The 17293-nt window shown below is 48.6% G+C and overlaps 1 protein-coding gene across 1 annotated transcript in view; it reads right to left on the bottom strand.

Annotated features, from left to right (window-relative positions):
• Positions 1-15244, bottom strand: part of Rhpn2 (rhophilin Rho GTPase binding protein 2) — a 69346-nt gene extending 54102 nt beyond the window's left edge. The window contains exon 1 of the mRNA XM_041654359.1: positions 15139-15244. Within this exon, the coding sequence (XP_041510293.1) occupies positions 15139-15207 (69 nt within the window). The 5' untranslated portion in view covers positions 15208-15244. The remainder of the gene's footprint in view (positions 1-15138) is intronic.
• Positions 15245-17293: the final 2049 nt, after the last annotated feature.

Raw genomic sequence — 17293 nt, 5'->3', positions numbered from 1 at the left:
GCATAGCAAAGGCAGGAAAGATTACACTGTATCTGAGATGCCTGAGAAATGAGATTTTAGTTGCTCTTACCTCATAAAAGAAAACAAATAATATCTGTACAGAGTTACATTTGTGTAAGTATTTCCCTATCTGATAGCATTAAGTTACAGAACTGAAGTGGACACAATGTGATTGTTTTAGAAGTCTACCCATTTGACCAGTCATGGAGTAACAACACGTGTAATCTTAGCACAGCTGAGGCTGTGGTGGGGGCGGTCATCATACAGAAGCTGGGTGTCACAGTGAAAACCAGTCAGCAAAGCAAAAGCACCACCTACCCAACCATTTAAAGCCTCCAGGCCCGGGAAAAAGCCCCCCAACCAACAAGCAGTGCCTACTTGGCTTGTTCAGGGCCCAGTTCAGTCCCCAACCGAATAAATAAAGGAGCACCCAAGTTTGGTTTTGTTTGTTTGTTAACTTCTTCACAGCAACACACAGTCGTCACCTATTTCTGATTTTAGAATATTTTAGCATCTCAAAAAATAAACTGAGTATCTATCCACTAGGACCATACCTCATCCCTGAGCCCTGCCAGACTTGCTCATCCTGGATATTTCACACAAATAGAACTATTCAATATGCAGTCTTCTGTGTCTGTCTTCTTTCACACAATACATCGCTGTGTGTGCATGTATGCGCGCAGGCATGTGTGTGCATGTGTGTGCTAGTGGAGGCCAGTGGACAACCCCGGGTGTCATTCCTCAGGCGCCATCCACCTATGTCTGGTTGACACAATCTCTCACTGTCTGGTCAGAGGCCGGGGCTCCTCCATTTCTGTCTCAGCAATGTTCACAAGTGTCATTCCTGTCTGGCTTCTTTTCCTTTACATGGGTTCTGGGGATTGAACTCAAATCCTCCAAGCTTCCTCCTTCCCCTCCCCACTAACCCCATTATTATTTTGTTTCATTGTTATCTGAAAGGGTATTATTTATTGTATAGCCCAGGGTAGCCTTAATCTGTTGTCCCCTGCCTCAGTTTCCTACATTCTTACAGCCGAGTCCATCACACCTGGCTAGCATGTTGTTTTCAACGTTCACCCAGATCGCAGCCTGCACCAGTCGCTCTTTCGTTGTTAGATAAGCGTACAGCACTTGTTCTGTTTAACCATTCACCAGTGGCCGGACACCTGAAGTGTTCTCATTGTTTGCTGTCACAAATAAGCCAGAGGCCCAGTTTGGTGTCCCACACCTACAATCTCAGCACTTCGGGACTGCGAACAGAAGATCAGGAAGTCAAGGGCAGTCTTAGCAACAAGTTAAAGATCAGTCTGGGCTACAAGAGACCCTGAACCAAAAAAAAAAAAGTTTTTTTTTTTAATTTAAAAAATTAAATAAAATAAGAGGAGAAAGGGGAGGAGAAACCTTGAGAAAGGAAAAGAACTCATTTCTGACCCTTTAACCCAAAGGCCACTGATCAGGGGGCCCCTGTGCAGGTTAGAGGGTGCATAACCTGCTTTTCTCTCCCTAGGGGTCACACAATGTGTGTGTGTGTGTGTGTGTGTGTGTGTGTGTGTGTGGTGTGTGTACATGCACAAACACACATGCTCACACATGCCTTTAATTCCAGCACTCCTCGGGAGGCAGAGGCAAGCAGACCTCTGTGAGTTCAAGGCCAGCCTCCTGCTCTATAGCACAGCCAGGGCTGTTACATAGAGAAACGCTGTCTAGAAAACAAAGACAAAACTAAAGAACAGCTAAAGTCTCATTTCCCACACAAGTGGTTCTTTGAACAAGCACTGCTGATTTTATTTTCTGTGTACCTAGAGGTCATGTGGCTAAGTCTATGTTTAACCATTTGGGAAACTAGCAGATAATTTGCCAAATTCTATTTTATATTCCCATTAGCAAATATTCCATGCGCTAGGTTCCTCACTGGTAGACTCCAGCAAGTTCTCCACCACTGAGCCCCACCCCAGTTCTTCTCCGACAGATTCAGGCGAGTGCCCTTTATTACTGAGCTACAGCCCTCGACCTGCTGGTTTTTATTTCTTTAATGACAGCCATCTGTCTTAGTTAGGTTTCTATGGCTGTGATAAAGCACCACGACCAAAGCCAACCTGGAGGAAAATGTTTTATTTCATCTTACAACTCTCTGGTCACACTCCGTCACCACTTCCTGAGTCAGGGCAAAAACTCAAAGCAAGAACCTGGGAGCAGAAACTGCAGCAGAAGCCAGACGGCTGCTCACTGGCTTGTTCCCCATGCTGTCTCCTTCCTATACCATCACCCCCACTGCCCTGCCCACAAGTCAGTTTTGCGTTGGCATTTTCTCTTCCCAGGGATGCCCAGGTTTATGTCAAGTTGACATCAAGGTTAGCCAGCGCACCATCCGGGTGTGTGTGGTATGTCACCATGAGTCAACTTTTTCACTGGCTTGGGTTAGGGGATATGACTCAACAACAGAGGGCTTGCTAGCGTGTGCAAGGCCTTGGGTTTCATTTCTAGTATTGCCCACCTCTCCTACAAAAAGTAAAATAAAATCACTCTGGTCATGGCAGAGACTATTGCTAAGAGACCTTAGACCCTGACTAAGTCAATAAGAATTCTTGCCCTGTGTCACTTCCTTGGCTGGTCCTTAGACATAGAAATCTGGCCCAGAGAGTGGCAAATCTTTTTCATAGGTCTGTTGTCATCATTCGGATATCTTTTCTGAGGAATTACTGACTCAAACCCTTTGCCCATTTGAAAACTGGGTTATCTTATTTGCCGAGTTCAAAGAGCCTTTTTTCTTCTTTTGGTTTTTTTTATTAATGTGTTTTTGGTTTGTTTAAGGCGGGGTCTCTCTGTGCAGCCCAGGTAAGCTTTCAATTTACAGTGATCCTCCTGCCTCAGCTTTCTGAACACTGAGATTATAAGTGGACATCGTCACACCTAGTTTCCAAAAGTATCATTTATTATTATCACGAGCGGGTTGTTAAGTACATACTTGTCATGGCATGTGTGTAAAGACCAGAGAAAACTTGTGGGAGTCAGTTCTCTCTTCCTGCCAAGTACCTGTGTGGGTCCTGGGATTCAATGTCAGGTTGCCAACCTTGACAACAATCACCTTACCTGTTGAACCACCTCATCTGCCCCCGAAATATTATTTTTCATCTTTGCAAAACTAGAAACTCGGTCTCCCAGAACTCAAGTCTTCTTAGGTAAACACTCTCATAGGTTGATCGCTTAGACTTCTTTATCAACATCTGCCTGCGATTTCCTGAGGTATTTGTTTCTTTCCTTTTTCCTTCTGCAGTGCTGGCAGTTGAACTCACTAGACAAGTGCTCTACCCCTGGGGTACATCCCTAACCTCCCCTCACCCCCAGGGTCTTTGAATTGTTGCACATCAACTTTAGGATCATTTAAACCTAATGTGCCCTCCCTAGCTCAGACAGGCGGGGCCTGAGAGAGGACCACATTCCTTGGTGAGGCTTATCTGTAGGGCCGGTGGCTACTCCCTGGGAGTGTCATGGTAGGAAATGTTCTCAGATGGAGCTGCCCCTGCCAACTCAGGAACCTCACACCTTACAACCTCAACCACCTCCTCCCTTACCCCCACCCACCACACTCATAGCCTGGACCCCTAGGAGGGAGAGGCAGGTTATCTACAGCTCAACCCACTCAGGGGCCCCACAATCTGGCCTTTGGACTAGAGAGAAATGAGGTACCTTCCTTCCTCAGGAATTTCTCATATTCTCTTCCCAGAAGGGGACCGTCATCCCTCCAGCACAAAATTCCACCCTTACACCCCACCCAGTTTTCAGTCCCATGATGACAATTTCCTCCCTATTCCAATTGCTTATGTTACATTTGCATTGGTGGTTGAGCAGTGAGCATGGCTGCCTTCTAAACTGCACAGATACTCAGAACCTAAGGTGAAGGAATCTTAAAGCAAGTGTCTTTCAGTTTAGATCATTAATCCCTGATTTTTAAACTTAAAATGAGAAAACTGTTTCCAGCACTTCAAGTCTGAAGCGGGAGAATTGGGTGTTCAAGGCCAGCCTTTGCTAGATAGGTAGACCATGGGGCCGGGGGCAAAGAGAGTAGAGCTAGAGAGATGGCTCAACAGTTAAACCTTGTACCTCTCCTATAGATGACCAGCACCCAATCCAATGGCTCACAACTGCTCCAAGGGATCCAACACCTCTGGTCACGTGGGCCCCTCTGGTATACACACACACACACACACACACACACACACTTTTTAAAACCTGGGGCTGGGTGGGATAGATCTTGGTGTCGTGTTTCTCTGGCATGCATGAAATCCGTGTGTGCATGCCTGTAATCCCAGCACTCTGCAGGGAAAGAGGTATGATGAGAACATCTGCGCCAGAAACTATTATAATTTTTTTCAGATTTTACTTATTTTTATTTTGTTTGTGTGAACATTTGCTTGCATTTGTGTGTGTGTACAAGTGTGCGATGCCTGCGAAGAATAGATGGGAGTGTCAGATCCCCTCGAACTGGGGTTCCAGGCAGTCATACATAGGCTGGGCCCTCCCCCTGGGAATGCAGGGGCTGGGTCTGCAGCCAGAGAGAGCAGCAAATGCTCCTAACTGTTAAGCCATTAAAAATGGTTTTACTCTTAAGTTGATTTAAGAGTAATGGGCTGAACATCACTATGAAGGGTTGGTCCCGCTTGCCTCAAAATGCTACGGCTCACCGGGTCTGTTTTACAGATACTTTCATAGCGAAGTCCTTCTTGAAGCTCAGCTATGCATCCATCCCGGTTTATGAATAAGAACTTTCTCCTGCTCCTATACCTTCCCTACCTCCTGGAATCCCTGCCTACGCAGCCCACAGACTTAGGGTCCAGTTTCTAGATAAAGCTCAGGAATGCAGGGGATTAAACTGCACTGAGTTACTGGACCCAGAACTAACTCCATTACTTCTTACTGACAGGTAGGAATGCTGGGCGCTGCTGCAACTGACAAAAACCACCCATCCAGCTGCTTGCAAAGTTCCCAGACGGGTAAATGGAGGCAAGACCCCCAGAAAGAAGCCCTGGTACCACAAGGGGCTGAGTCACCCAGGAGGCCCTACTGAGTGTTGATGAGTCCTTTTCTGAGAGAACCCACCACACATTTCTCACCCTGGTCTTATCTTGTGTGTGCATACGCCTGCATGCGTGCGTGCATGCGTGTGTGTGTGCATGTGGTAGTGGTGGTGATTGGATTTGAACCCAGCGCCTCGCATATGCCAAACAAGTAATCTGCCATTGAGCGACACCCAGCCCTAAAATTTGGTCATATTAGCAAGTTTCTTGATTTTTGTCACACTATAGATGTAACCTGAGGCCTCATGTATGTTAGGTAAGCAAGTGTTCTGCCATTGAGCTCCACTGCCAGCCCTTTGACCTTGTCTGAAAGTGAGCCTCTCACCCTAAACAAACAGCTTCCAACTAGCTCAGTGCCTCTTCCATGTCACCAGAAGCAGCTCCCACACCATCATGGCCCAGAGCTCAGGCACAACTGAGTTAACCATCTGTTAGCTTTAAAAGCCACTATTAACGGAGTCCTACAGACGGTGAGTGCCAGGCGGCAGTACAAGCTTGTTATCCCAGCATTTGGAAGGCTGGGGAAAGAGGATGTATTCAAAGTCAGCCTGAGCTATATAACAGGACTTTCTTTAAAAGATAAAATAAAAGTAGATAATTAAATAAACCCCAAACAGACTTTCAAAGAAAGAAGTGTACTACACAGGTCCATTTGGTTCCCTCAAAAGATTAGATTGGGTCTCACAGTGGTGGCGCATGCCTTTAATCCCAGCACAGGCTGGCTTCAAACTGACAGAGATCCACCTGCTTCTGTTTCCCAAGTGCTGGGATTAAAGGTGTGTGCCATCACGCCCAGCTCAGTTACTCTTAAAACAGGAAAGGGGGTATTAGAGAAATTGCTCAGTGGTTAAGAGGGTTTGTTGCTCTTACAAAAGACCAAGTTTGGTTCCAGCACACACATACATTCATGCACATACATGCACATGGACACACACACACACACACACACTCCACTGGCACCTCCTCTCATGGACACAAACCTACACTCAAGCAAGCACACACACATAGTTGAAAGTAAAAATAAGCCTTAAGGAAGGAAGGAAGGAAGGAAGGGGGGTAGTCAGACAGCTAATACCCAGGAAAAGCTTTGGGGCCACTTCCCCGGTGTCAAACCACTATGTGAATGCTGGCATAGCATCCTGGACCCTATGCTGCTAGGAGGCAAGGAGAGTGGGCAGCTGGAGCCCCTGGCAGCAGGCTGGAAAGGACTTCAGCTGGTTCTTCCCACCCCTAGTCTGGAAGGTGGCTGCAGCTGCACAGCTGTGCTTCCTGGCTGAGGGCTGCCGGTTTCTCTCACACTGCTTGGGGGAATATCCCTCACCTCATAGCCTGGGACGGTTAGAGAGCTACACCTCTGTTCTCCCACCCCCTTCCCAAGAGGAAGAACATGGACTCATGCCCGATACTTGGAAAATCAAGTCCCTGGAACTAAGACTGAATCAGGGAAAAGTACAGGGGTGGAGAATGTCACCTTGAGATTGTCAACAGGATGCCCTTGCTGGTTGTGACAGGGTACAGCTATAATCCCAGCACTTCAGAGACAGGAGGATCACCATGCATTGCATACTGAGACTGCACCTCAAGACAGGGTGGGGGGATTAAGCTGCAGTAGGAGAGAGAGTGTTTCCCTGGAAATGGAATCTGCTAAAGGGAGCAGACAAGAAAAAAACAGGTTTCCCTGTGTAGCCCTGGCTGCCTTAGAGCTCACTCTGGAGACCAAGATGGCCTTGAACTCCCAGATGACTGCCTGCGTCTGGGATTAAAGAGGTCACGTGTCACCACTTTAGTGGCAGCTTTTGGACTCTTGATCAAGCTGGAGCTGAAGCCATTGCTCTGGATTTCTCAGTTACAGGATCCAACTCGTTACCTTCATTGTCTAGGCTACTTTTAAACCAAAGTTTAACTTCCACACTATAAAACATACAAATCTTAAGTGCAGAATTCAATGCAGAATGCATATGGACAAATATATGCCTATAGAATCTCCACTCTATTCAAAATCTAAAAAGTTTCCATCATTCCAAGCAATCAATACTAGGTTTTTTTAAAAAACGTATTACATTTTATATATGAGTGTGCTCACATGTGTGTGAGATCACATGAATGTGTGCATTCACAGACATGCATACATGGTGCACATGTAACATAGCACTTGTGTGGCGGTCAGGAGAGCTCTTGGGAGTCACTTTCTGCTTCCACCTTGTGGATTCTGCAGAGCAAATGTAGCTCCTCAGACTCAGCACGCTTTGACAGCCGGACCCTCTCGTAGGCCGAATGCTTTGATTTTCCTAGCCTACACTCCTGTGTGTTCTCACACTGCATAAACCAATGTCCATCTTTAGTTTTCCCAGCAACATGTCTTGAGATTTGCCCATGATGCTACGACATCCAATGGTTGTTCCTTTCCTATTGCTGAGTAAACGTCCATCACAGGATGCCAAGTGTGATGGTACACATCCGGGGTCCCAGCGCTCAGGAGGTGAGGCAGGAGTATCAGGAGTTCAAAACTGGGTTGGGCTACATAGCAAGAACAGTCTTAAAATAAAGAAATAAGTAAACATTAAGGTGTGTTCATCTTTTGGGATGACTGTAACAGGTTTGTTCCCCTGTGGAACACTATTTCACAGCAATGCCTAGGGAAGAGCTGGGGACATTTAATCTGGAGGACATGAGTGACTCCAGAGAAAGCCCACACATATGTGCAAGTTTGAGAGGTAGCAGTCAAGAGAAACAGACAGGGTGGCCCTGGAACAGCACTAGACCAGAGACCCCAGTACTGGGTCACACAAGGCAGGTGTGCTTCTCCAGCAAGGAGATTTGTCTCGCCTTTCTGTTTGCACAATCCCTCATTCAGCCACCAGAATCTGGAAAACAAGAATTGTTTGCTGCTGATTTTGCCAGAGCTGTCAGCCAGAAAGTACGGAAATAGCAAGCCATACCCTGCAATACACACACACACAGCTCATTTCACTTCTCGCCACGCTGGAGACTGAAGGGAGGGAGCCGAGATTTCCACGCCTAAAATAAACAAATGAACCAATGGTGCAGGCCTGTGATCTCCCCCTTTGGGAGGAAGGCCAGACTATCTGGAGTTTGAGGCCAGCCTGGGCTACACAGCAAGACCTTGATCATAAAAAACTTAAAGCATGGATTTGATTTTATAGGCTCTGGTGAGGCTGGGGAGATGATGCGATGGTTAAAAGCACTGGTTGCTCTCCCAGAGGACCAGGGTTTGATTCCCAGCAGCCACACAGAGGCTCACACGGTCTACAATTCCAGTCCCAGGAGATATAGCGCCCCCTTCTGGCCTCTGAAGCCACTACATGCATATGATGCACAAGCATACATGCAGGCAAAACACCCAAACACATAAATAAAAGTAAAAGTTAGAAATATTAAAAACACAAAAAACAAATAGCCCTCTTACCCTTCTAGGATACCCACCAGGTGGAGGTCCCGTTGCCTTCCTTCCAACATCCCGATCCATTCTCAGGGGAGTCATTCCCAAAAGAATGTAAGTAGGCACCAGAAGAATGGAGACCTTATTAAACCATAGGCTACTTCCAGTGAGATCTATAACCCACATCAGCATCTACTGCATGTCAATCACAAGCACCAAAATGTCCACAAGTGAACTGCATTTCCAGTTATGACCCACTTATTCTAACCAATAGCATTGTCACGCCATTGGAAAGGTCCTTATCTAGACAGCAAGGCAGTGGGGTGGGGGCAGGGACTGATATTTGGGTTTGACCTTGAATCTGTACATTGCTGTGATTGCCACTTTATGACAACTTCTGGTTCCGGGAAATGCAAACAGTACCAAAGAAAAATAAACCACCTCTGAAGTTGTTTGGGTCCCTCTATTCTCCTAGAAGCAAATGGAAACCGGGAAGTTTTCCAAAATCTTAGGGGCCACATGAACTCCCAGCTCTCCCTGAAAAAGCCAGAACTCACATGGTTCACCGCCTTCCCTGTCCCCGGCGCTCTGCCGTCAGCCCTGCTGCCCATGCTGGCCACTGAGACGCACCTGCACCACCTGGTCTTTGTGGCCACTTCCAATGCAGCCTTTGTGTCAGGAGGAAGTGTTGGTTCAGAGAAAGCTGATGCCCAACAGCATCAGGTGGTGTCTTGGCAACTATCCAAACAGCCCCAGGAAACAAGGGACATTTACAGTGTCACAGCTCAACACACTGACTCTCCTCTGAGTCACCTGAAAACTCTGCTCCTGCCAGGGGACTCCTCCTGGCCACAGTCCCACAGAAAGAGGAAAGCCAGCAGGCCCTCTGGACTGTTGGTGTGCACCTCTGCAAGATGGGACCCTCATGAAGGCCATGGTCAGCCTGCATTCAGTCTTGCCTTTAGGTCCATATTAACAGTGGGGGACCATGGAGCTGGAGAGATGGCTCAACGGTTAGGAACACTGATCACCCTTCCAGAGGACCTGGGTTCAATTCCCAGCACCCACATGGCAGCTCACACCTTTTGTAACTCCAGTTCCAGGGGACTCAACATCCTCACCCAGACATACACACAGGCAAAACACCAAAGCACATAAAACAAGAATAAATTAATTTAAAAAGAAAGAGTGGGGGACTCTTGGCTGTTACTGGATTTGTATCCTTTGTGAGTGTTGGAACGATGGGAAATTTTTAGATTTGGAATAGTGTGGCGATTCTATAGGCATATATATTGTCCAAATGCATTGAATTCTGCACTTAAGATTTGTATGTTTTATAATGTGGAAATCAAACTTTGGTTTAAAAGTAGCCTAGGCAGAAAAGGTAACAAGTTGGATCCTGTAACTGAGAAATCCAGAGCAATGGCTTTAGCTCTAGCTTGATCAAGAGTCCAGCCTGGGAAACAGGGAGATCCTGCCTCAAAATGAGAAGTAAACAGAGGACAGAGCGACAGAGTGATTGTTTATACGACCAGAAGCCCTGGGTTCGATTCCCAGCCTTATATCATCAACAAATGAAACAAGGCTTCTCCGCAGACGACACGTGACACTCAGGACACACAGCCTCTCGTATGGAATTAGCTGCACTGCTGCGGAGGAAGAAAAGACTCTGGACTTAAAAAGGAAAGAGCCCAGCCTGGAGGTGCACGCCTTTCATCCCAGCACTCTGGAGACAGAAGCAGGAGGATCTCTGTGAGTTTGAGGTCAGCCTGGTTTGAGTTCCAGGACAGCCAGGGCAACATAAAGAGATGCTGTCTCAATTTTTTTTTTTTCATCAAAAAGTTAGAAGACAAAGAAGGATTTCTCCTCCTTCCTTCCCATTGGAGCCTCCAGGACGGCCAGAGAGTCAACAAGGGCCATAAACCAGGGCACAGTGGACCTTGGGGCCCTGTCCAGCAGGCAGGTTTAGAGAACAAACAATCAAGGGCTCTACAGCTCTTGAGTAAAAACAATGGAGCTAAATTCACTGATCCCTGGGGAAGAGGAGGTGGAGAGATAGCAAGTGACAAAGCCTCAGTGTCTGTCAACCTCCTTTGCGCAGGCAGGGCTGACACCTCCCACTTTGAGCCTCCCTAAAGTACTGGGGAGAGGTTTTCTGTATTTTTTCTTTCTTTCTTTCTTTCTCCCAGCTAAAACAGGTTTTCTGAGGGATTTTAGGATTACAGCCCCTGGGTGCGGGGAAGGGGAGCCCCCCCCCCCAGAAGGGGTCTGCTGACAGCACACAGAAATTCATGGGCTCTGCAGTGAACAGCAGGTATCAGCACACTTGTTTTGAAGACTTTCTGAATGAAAATAAAAAATCTAGGGGGAGAAGGGAGGCAGCAAATTGGACCGACCCTTCTCTTAAGAAAGAACTTTAAATACATAAACAGAAAGAACCCAGGCAAGGCATTTATAGTAATCTTATATAGAATCATAGTTTAATGTAAGCATCTACGATTTAGTGAGAAAGAAAATGAAAAATGTCCAGTGAGAAGCCAGAGAAAGAGAAAGACAGGACCCTGTGACAGCCTAGAAAGTTCTCTCATCTTTTCTTCTTAGAAATGCCTCCGAGGTATCCACCTGACCGAGAGGACAGAGTTTGTCCTGAGATGTCCTAGCCTGGGGATAGCCTGTGTTCTCAAGCTATGGACAACCAGGTCGCACACGATCCCAAAGAGCCCCTACCCAATTTACCAGAGAGCCTCCTCTCCGTTACAGGGATCCACGACCAACTTGCAGAGGGACTTGTGGGCAATTAGGTTCCCTTTTGTGTGCGGGTCACACAAAACACAGCTGACTAGGCGGGTGAGCCACCCCACTGCTCACTCCGAACACCACTAAAAAGCTTCGTTCCTTTTCATGCACAGCCTGAACATTGCAGACAAAGCCTCAGCTCCTAGCCGGGCTCGGCACCCTGGGAAATGAGGCCTGACTGAAACAGCAGGACCCAGGAGCTGGAGAAGTTAGAGAGGCAGAGCGCTGGCCCACACTCTCTCAAGACTCTAGGTTTATTCCCCAGGGAGCAAGAGAGAGGGGGAATCTGGGTCCAAAAGTCTGGCCCTGATCTAGGGCCTTCCATAGCAAAGAGAGCAGACCAGCCTTTGAAAGCCAAGAGGAAGGGATGACAGAGAACTGATAAGAAATTAAGTTTGTCTTGGGCAAATAAGGATCCAATCCTGCACGTATGGGGCAGAGGAGTCTGACCAGAGGGCTATTGTATAAGCTCCGGACTATATTTCTAATTTTGGGTTGCCTATTCCCTCCCCTTAGTCAGCTCACCCTCCCAATACTTTCAAACCTCACCTCCCTCCCACCAGCCAGAATGTTTCCTCAGTTTACCCTTTTCCTGGCCTCAAAGCATCCCACACCTGACTCCTTCTTCACTTTTACCTTTTGGTTAGTTTGTATTTGAGACAGAGCTGGCCTGGAACTCCCGGCACCCAGGAACCAGCCTGTCGGTGTCCTGATTCCTGAGTCCTCGGGTGTGTGCTACCACAGCTCCAGGCATTTCTGTCTGGTTTTTGTCGGATGAGCGAGTAATCAAGGTTTATCCTAGAAAGCAAAACTCAGTCCGCCCACCAGAAGGAAGGGACTGCGAGGCCTGGGGGCAAATTTGCTGAGGGGACTTCAGCCTCACCTCTCTGGTAGTGCTTTAGGAGGCTGAGATAGAATTAATAACCCAGCAGACACAAGCCCTGGGGCTGTAAACACAAAAACAAATTTTTAAGAAGACTCTAACAGGGTGGGGAAGGCAGGCGTGTGACCAAGTCCTTGGGAGGCAAAGACAGGAGGATAGGAGGACAGAGAATTCAAACTCGCTCTCCAAAAAAAAAAAAAAAAAAAAAAAAGCAAAACAAACAAAAAAAAACAACAAAAAAGCAAGTCTATAGACTGGGAATGAGGATTGTGGCTCAGTAGCAAAGTATTTGTGAGGTATACAAGAGGCTCCAGGTTCAATCCCCAGCAAAATAATTTTAAAAAAAAAATATACATTGAGAGTTGAGCAGTGGTGGTGTGTGTCTTTAATCCCAGTACTCCAGAGGCAGAGACTGGCGGATCTCTGTGAATTTGAGGCCAGTCTGGTCTACAGAGTTCCAGGATAGCTAGGGCTGTGTAAAGAGACCTTCCCTGGAAAAAGCAAATGTGTATACACACACGCACACACATACACACATATGCGCACTCACACGCACACACGCGCACACACAAGTGCACTTGCCATCTGTCTTCTTTACTTTGCCTTCCTTCAGCATCTTCTCCAGCAACCCAGCCACCCTGGCTTTTGTTTGCCCCCACTCCACAATGACTTACTTTCTGTTCTTCCCTGGAAGGGGTAATCGAGGCCTCTCCAGCACTCTTCAGGCTAGTCAACCTTGGCTGTCTGCTAAAAAGACTTAACCTCTCGTGGCTTCCTCCACACTCCCACCCCTTCCCAAGTGACTCCCAAAGTGGCATCCCCAGTCCGCAGCTGGCAGGTTGCCAGGTCCCACTCTTCATCCCAACCTCCCCAGCTGGCACCCCTGCTAGCCCAACTTTCAGTAGGGATGCACGACCTAAGTTATGGGTAGAAGCTGGTGGGAAGGATGCAGCGAGAGGATACTGACAGTCTGCTTTATTCACCTGTTTGTTTTCACAGTGCTGGGAACAGAACCCAGGATCGGGTGCATGTTAGGTAAGCACTGCACTGAACTACCTCGCCAGAGACTTTCACACTGGCTAAAGCCATCAGCAATGTGTATCAGAGTAAGGAAAGAAGATAAAGGCAATGGGATCACCTGGTCTAAAGCAGCAGCTTCTCAATCTGTGGGTCGTGTGTATCAGAGGAGAGCTAGAGAGACGGTTCAGTGGGTAGGAGTGTTCGCAGCTCTTGCAGAGGACCTCAGTTTGCTTCCTAGCATTCATGTCAAGGGGATGCTCACAACGACCTGTAATTCCAGTCCTAGGATATTCAGTGCTTTCCTCTGGCCTCCAAGGCCTTGTGGTGCATATATTCAAGGTGCAGGCACACGCGCGCGCGCACATACACACACACACACACACACACACACACACACACACAACACTCTTAAAACTTTAAAAAAGACCCAGACTCCGATCCTTTCTCTTCCCCTAAGACTCCCTGGAAGGTTCCACAGGGAGAACCTGTTCTAAAAGGCTTGGCACCCTCAAGGGTATGCGTTATTCACCGGCTTCCCCTGTCATCTCCCCCCCAGAAACTGTCACACTTCCACCAAACCATCTGTTCAAATGACAAACAATCTAGCAAGAACCGAAGTCCCAGAAAGAGGCGGCAACTTTCTGGAGGCTGTAAAGTAATTTTGTGGGGGTGGCAGTCAGGCCCTAGGGCCTTACATTGGACATCTTGCGATTCCCAGGCCAAGCAAGCTCCTACAACGCTGGCCTGTGATCCTCTGGCCCAAATGCCATACATAATTAGAAGTTATAATCCTGTAATTCCATGATGACATCTTTCAACTTAAATATACTTTAAAACTTTTTTAAATGCCAAAAGCAACTTTAAAAAAAAACTTCCCACTGTCCCCACCTGTCTCCATATTCCCCCCTCTGTTCAACTACTTCAATCGTGAGCAAAAACTCCAAGTCGGCAGTGTCCCGCGGGAGAAGGAAGCTGCCAAGCCCATTTATGAAGTGGCGAAGTGGCGCTGAACAATTAAGAATTGATTGCTCTGTGGGAAGCAGTTTCACTTCCCTATTCATGGTTACTGGCTGTGCCTTCGATCGTATCTGTTAGAAAAATATCCACGACAATCTCTCAACCCACCAGGTGAACCTTGGCCAAACTCCAAAGGCTATTTTTAGACTCACTAGGGACCTGAAAGGAAGGTGAGAAGCCTGTCACTGTGATTCGAACCTCCAAAGTGTTTTCGTAAGCCAGTTCCTACAGCTGTTGGGAATGCCAGCTCCAGTGTGGGCGCCTGCTGGGGTCGCTTTTGAGGAACTGAGCTCCAGGGCGAAAGGCAGTCGGGTAAGTTGCCGAGGAGCGACAGGACGTGCCAAGCGCGCAGAGCCCAGTCTCTCGACCGCTCGGTCTCTCGGACAACCAAATACAGATAAATCCGCTTTGAAGAAGGGGTGAGACTGCCATTCTCGGGGACTCTTGGGCGACGCAGGGCAAACGAGGGAGGTGCGCTCGAGGTCCCCTCGCAACAGCCACCCTCCCCTTACCTACTAAGAAGTCGAAGGGAAAGAACGCTGAAAGCATTTGGGAAGCAAAAGATCCAAACTCTCAGTACGCACTAAGTACTCTGGTGGAAGCTGGGCTACGGTCGGTCGCAGTGCGGAGCAACCGAACTCGCCAGCGTGGCCAGGGGCTGGTCCTTACCCCCACGGGCGCGGGAAGGCTGGCAGGGCCACTCGAATCACCTCTCCAGGCTCCTACCTGCGCGCGGCTCGCCCGTGCACCTGTGCGCCGGAGCCCGGCTGCCATCTGCTCCGGGCGCCCAGCCTCACGCAGTCCCTTTCGCCCTCCCTTCCCGCATCAGCCCCGCATGTCCCCTCCTGTCCCCTCCCCCTCCGGGCCAGGCCGACCCCTGCCGCAAGCCCCATCAGCGCGCTCCACAGTTTGAGCGGACACAGAGGGTCTGAGAGCTCGCCACCCACCTTCCGAAAGTAGTCATCGTTTTCTTTCTCCAGCGGCTGTGGGGCCGCGGGTAGCAGTGCGTCGGTCATGCTGGCGGCGCGGGAGCCGAGGGTGAACTGAGGTGTAGTGGCCACCAAGGGCCCCAGAAGGCGCCGGGACCCGCCCTCGCCCCTGTCCCGTTCCCGCCCCGCCCCGCCCCGCTGGAGGAGCGGCTGCAGTGCCGCCCCTCCCGAGCCCCAGAGCGCCAGATATCTGGAGCCCCGCCCCTCCCAGAAAGGCAGAGTCGTAGGCGGATCCCGAGCCTGGAACTCTGCTCTACCCGGCATCCCTGAAAGTGAGCCACACCCCCTAATCTTTGGAGCCACGCCCCATCTCAACTAGGCCCAGCCCCCTCCTACGGGAGACCTATACCTCTCTCTGGAGCCACCCCCCCACTTATCTCAGGCCCCGCCCACAGTACACGAGCCCCTCCTCCAGCCCCGCCCGAGGACGTAGTCCTGAAGCCTCCGCCCTCATTTGCATAGGCCACTCCCTGCTCTTTCCGCGCTCGTGTTCAGACCCTGAGTCTGGAGCGTGTGCGGCCTTACTCTGAGCTTGGTTAATAGCTCTCCCTTGTGAGCGCCAAGGTGGTGCAGCGGATTGGATAGGGGTTTCAACGACCGCAGTGAAATCCAAACTGGGATTCACCCTTTTCTCGGGACCCTTGGGAGGAGTAGCTGTAGAGAGTGTGCGAGGGCAATTCGCGCTTGTTTTCCCACCCAAGGGCTTGTACACGCGGGGAGGATTCAGGACCAGTTCCATCTCCGCTCGGGAGCTCTTGGCGCTGGCCAAGGGAAGACAGGAAAGCTTCTTGCAGGAGGAAAGGTCACCGACTTCTTTGGCTGGTTTTAGGCATGGTGGGTAGATGGCAGCAGTCCCCGGGAGAGGGGGCCATCTACTGAGTTGGAGGGGTTTTGTGCCCGAAAACTCTGAGGATGTTTTTAATGATCTTAGAGAAAACAAACCTTGGTTTTCTCACTGCAGAATGGAGCCTAGGTGATTCTGATGGCCCAGGGTTTCTGAATCAGATGTGTGATACAGGAGTATGAGGGGTCCCCTAAGCTCGGGCTTCGCGCTACCTCTTAATGGAGAGTAAACAGACTCTACGGTCGGATATTGGTGCCACAGGAGACGATGATCTAGCTGCAGGAGCCTAGAGTCCCCAACCGGTAGAGCCGTGTTCCTTCTCGCATTGCCTCCTCCCCCCTCCCCCCCATTACCACCACCAAGGGACACCTTTGTCTGCTGCTTCTGTCTTTGACGGTCCGTAGGTCGCAATGTAAATCTCAGGTAAAGTCAATCAGCTTTCAAAACTAACCAACCGGACTGGAAAGATGGCTCAGCGGATAAGGTTGCTTGCCGCCGGGCCTGACAACCTGAGTTTCATCCCGGATACCCATAGGATAGAAGGGGCGAGAACCAACTTCCACGCTCTGATCCCCACACGTGCGCTGTGGCACGTACATGCTCCCCTCCCCCAATGCACACAAAATAAATAAATGTAAAAAAAAATATTTAAAGTGTATCGGGGGTGTTTCGAGAGTTTTAAAATGAGTGCTTACTTAAACAATGACAACAGCTTAGCAAATGTTATCATTTTAAATCCATCTGGTCATGAGAAAAGGACTACTTCAGTTTAAGAAAGATCCTGTCGCCAGCCTGGTCCACTGAGTTAGTTTCAGGACAGGCTCCAAAGCTACAGAAAAACCCTGTCTCGAAAAAGAAAAAGAAAAAGAAAAGAAAAGAAAAAGAAAGAAAGAAAGAAAGAAAGACCTGTGATCTCAATGCCTTTCAGGAAGCTGAAACAGCAGTATTGTTGGGCTCAAAGCTAACCTGATATCTTAGTTTGCTTTACATTGCTGTGATAAACAGTCTGATCCAAAGAACCTGGGGGAGGAAAGGGTTTGTTTGATGTAGACCTTATGTAGATTTTATGTAGACCTTATGTAGACCTTATGCATCAATGCATCACTGAGCAAAACCAATTCAGGAACTCAAGGCAAAAACCCCAAGGCAGGACATGGAAAAGAGACAGTGAAGAACACTGCTTACTGGCTTGCTCCCCATGGCTTGCATAGCCTGCTTTTTCTTTCTTAAATTATTATTACTTTATGTGTATGGTAGTTGTCTTAGGGT

Source organism: Microtus oregoni, unplaced genomic scaffold, assembly GCF_018167655.1.
Source record: "Microtus oregoni isolate MIOR12 unplaced genomic scaffold, Mior012 000006F_ref0000085, whole genome shotgun sequence".
NCBI classification, from domain to species: domain Eukaryota; kingdom Metazoa; phylum Chordata; class Mammalia; order Rodentia; family Cricetidae; genus Microtus; species Microtus oregoni.
This window is presented reverse-complemented; position numbering and strand designations above follow the sequence as displayed.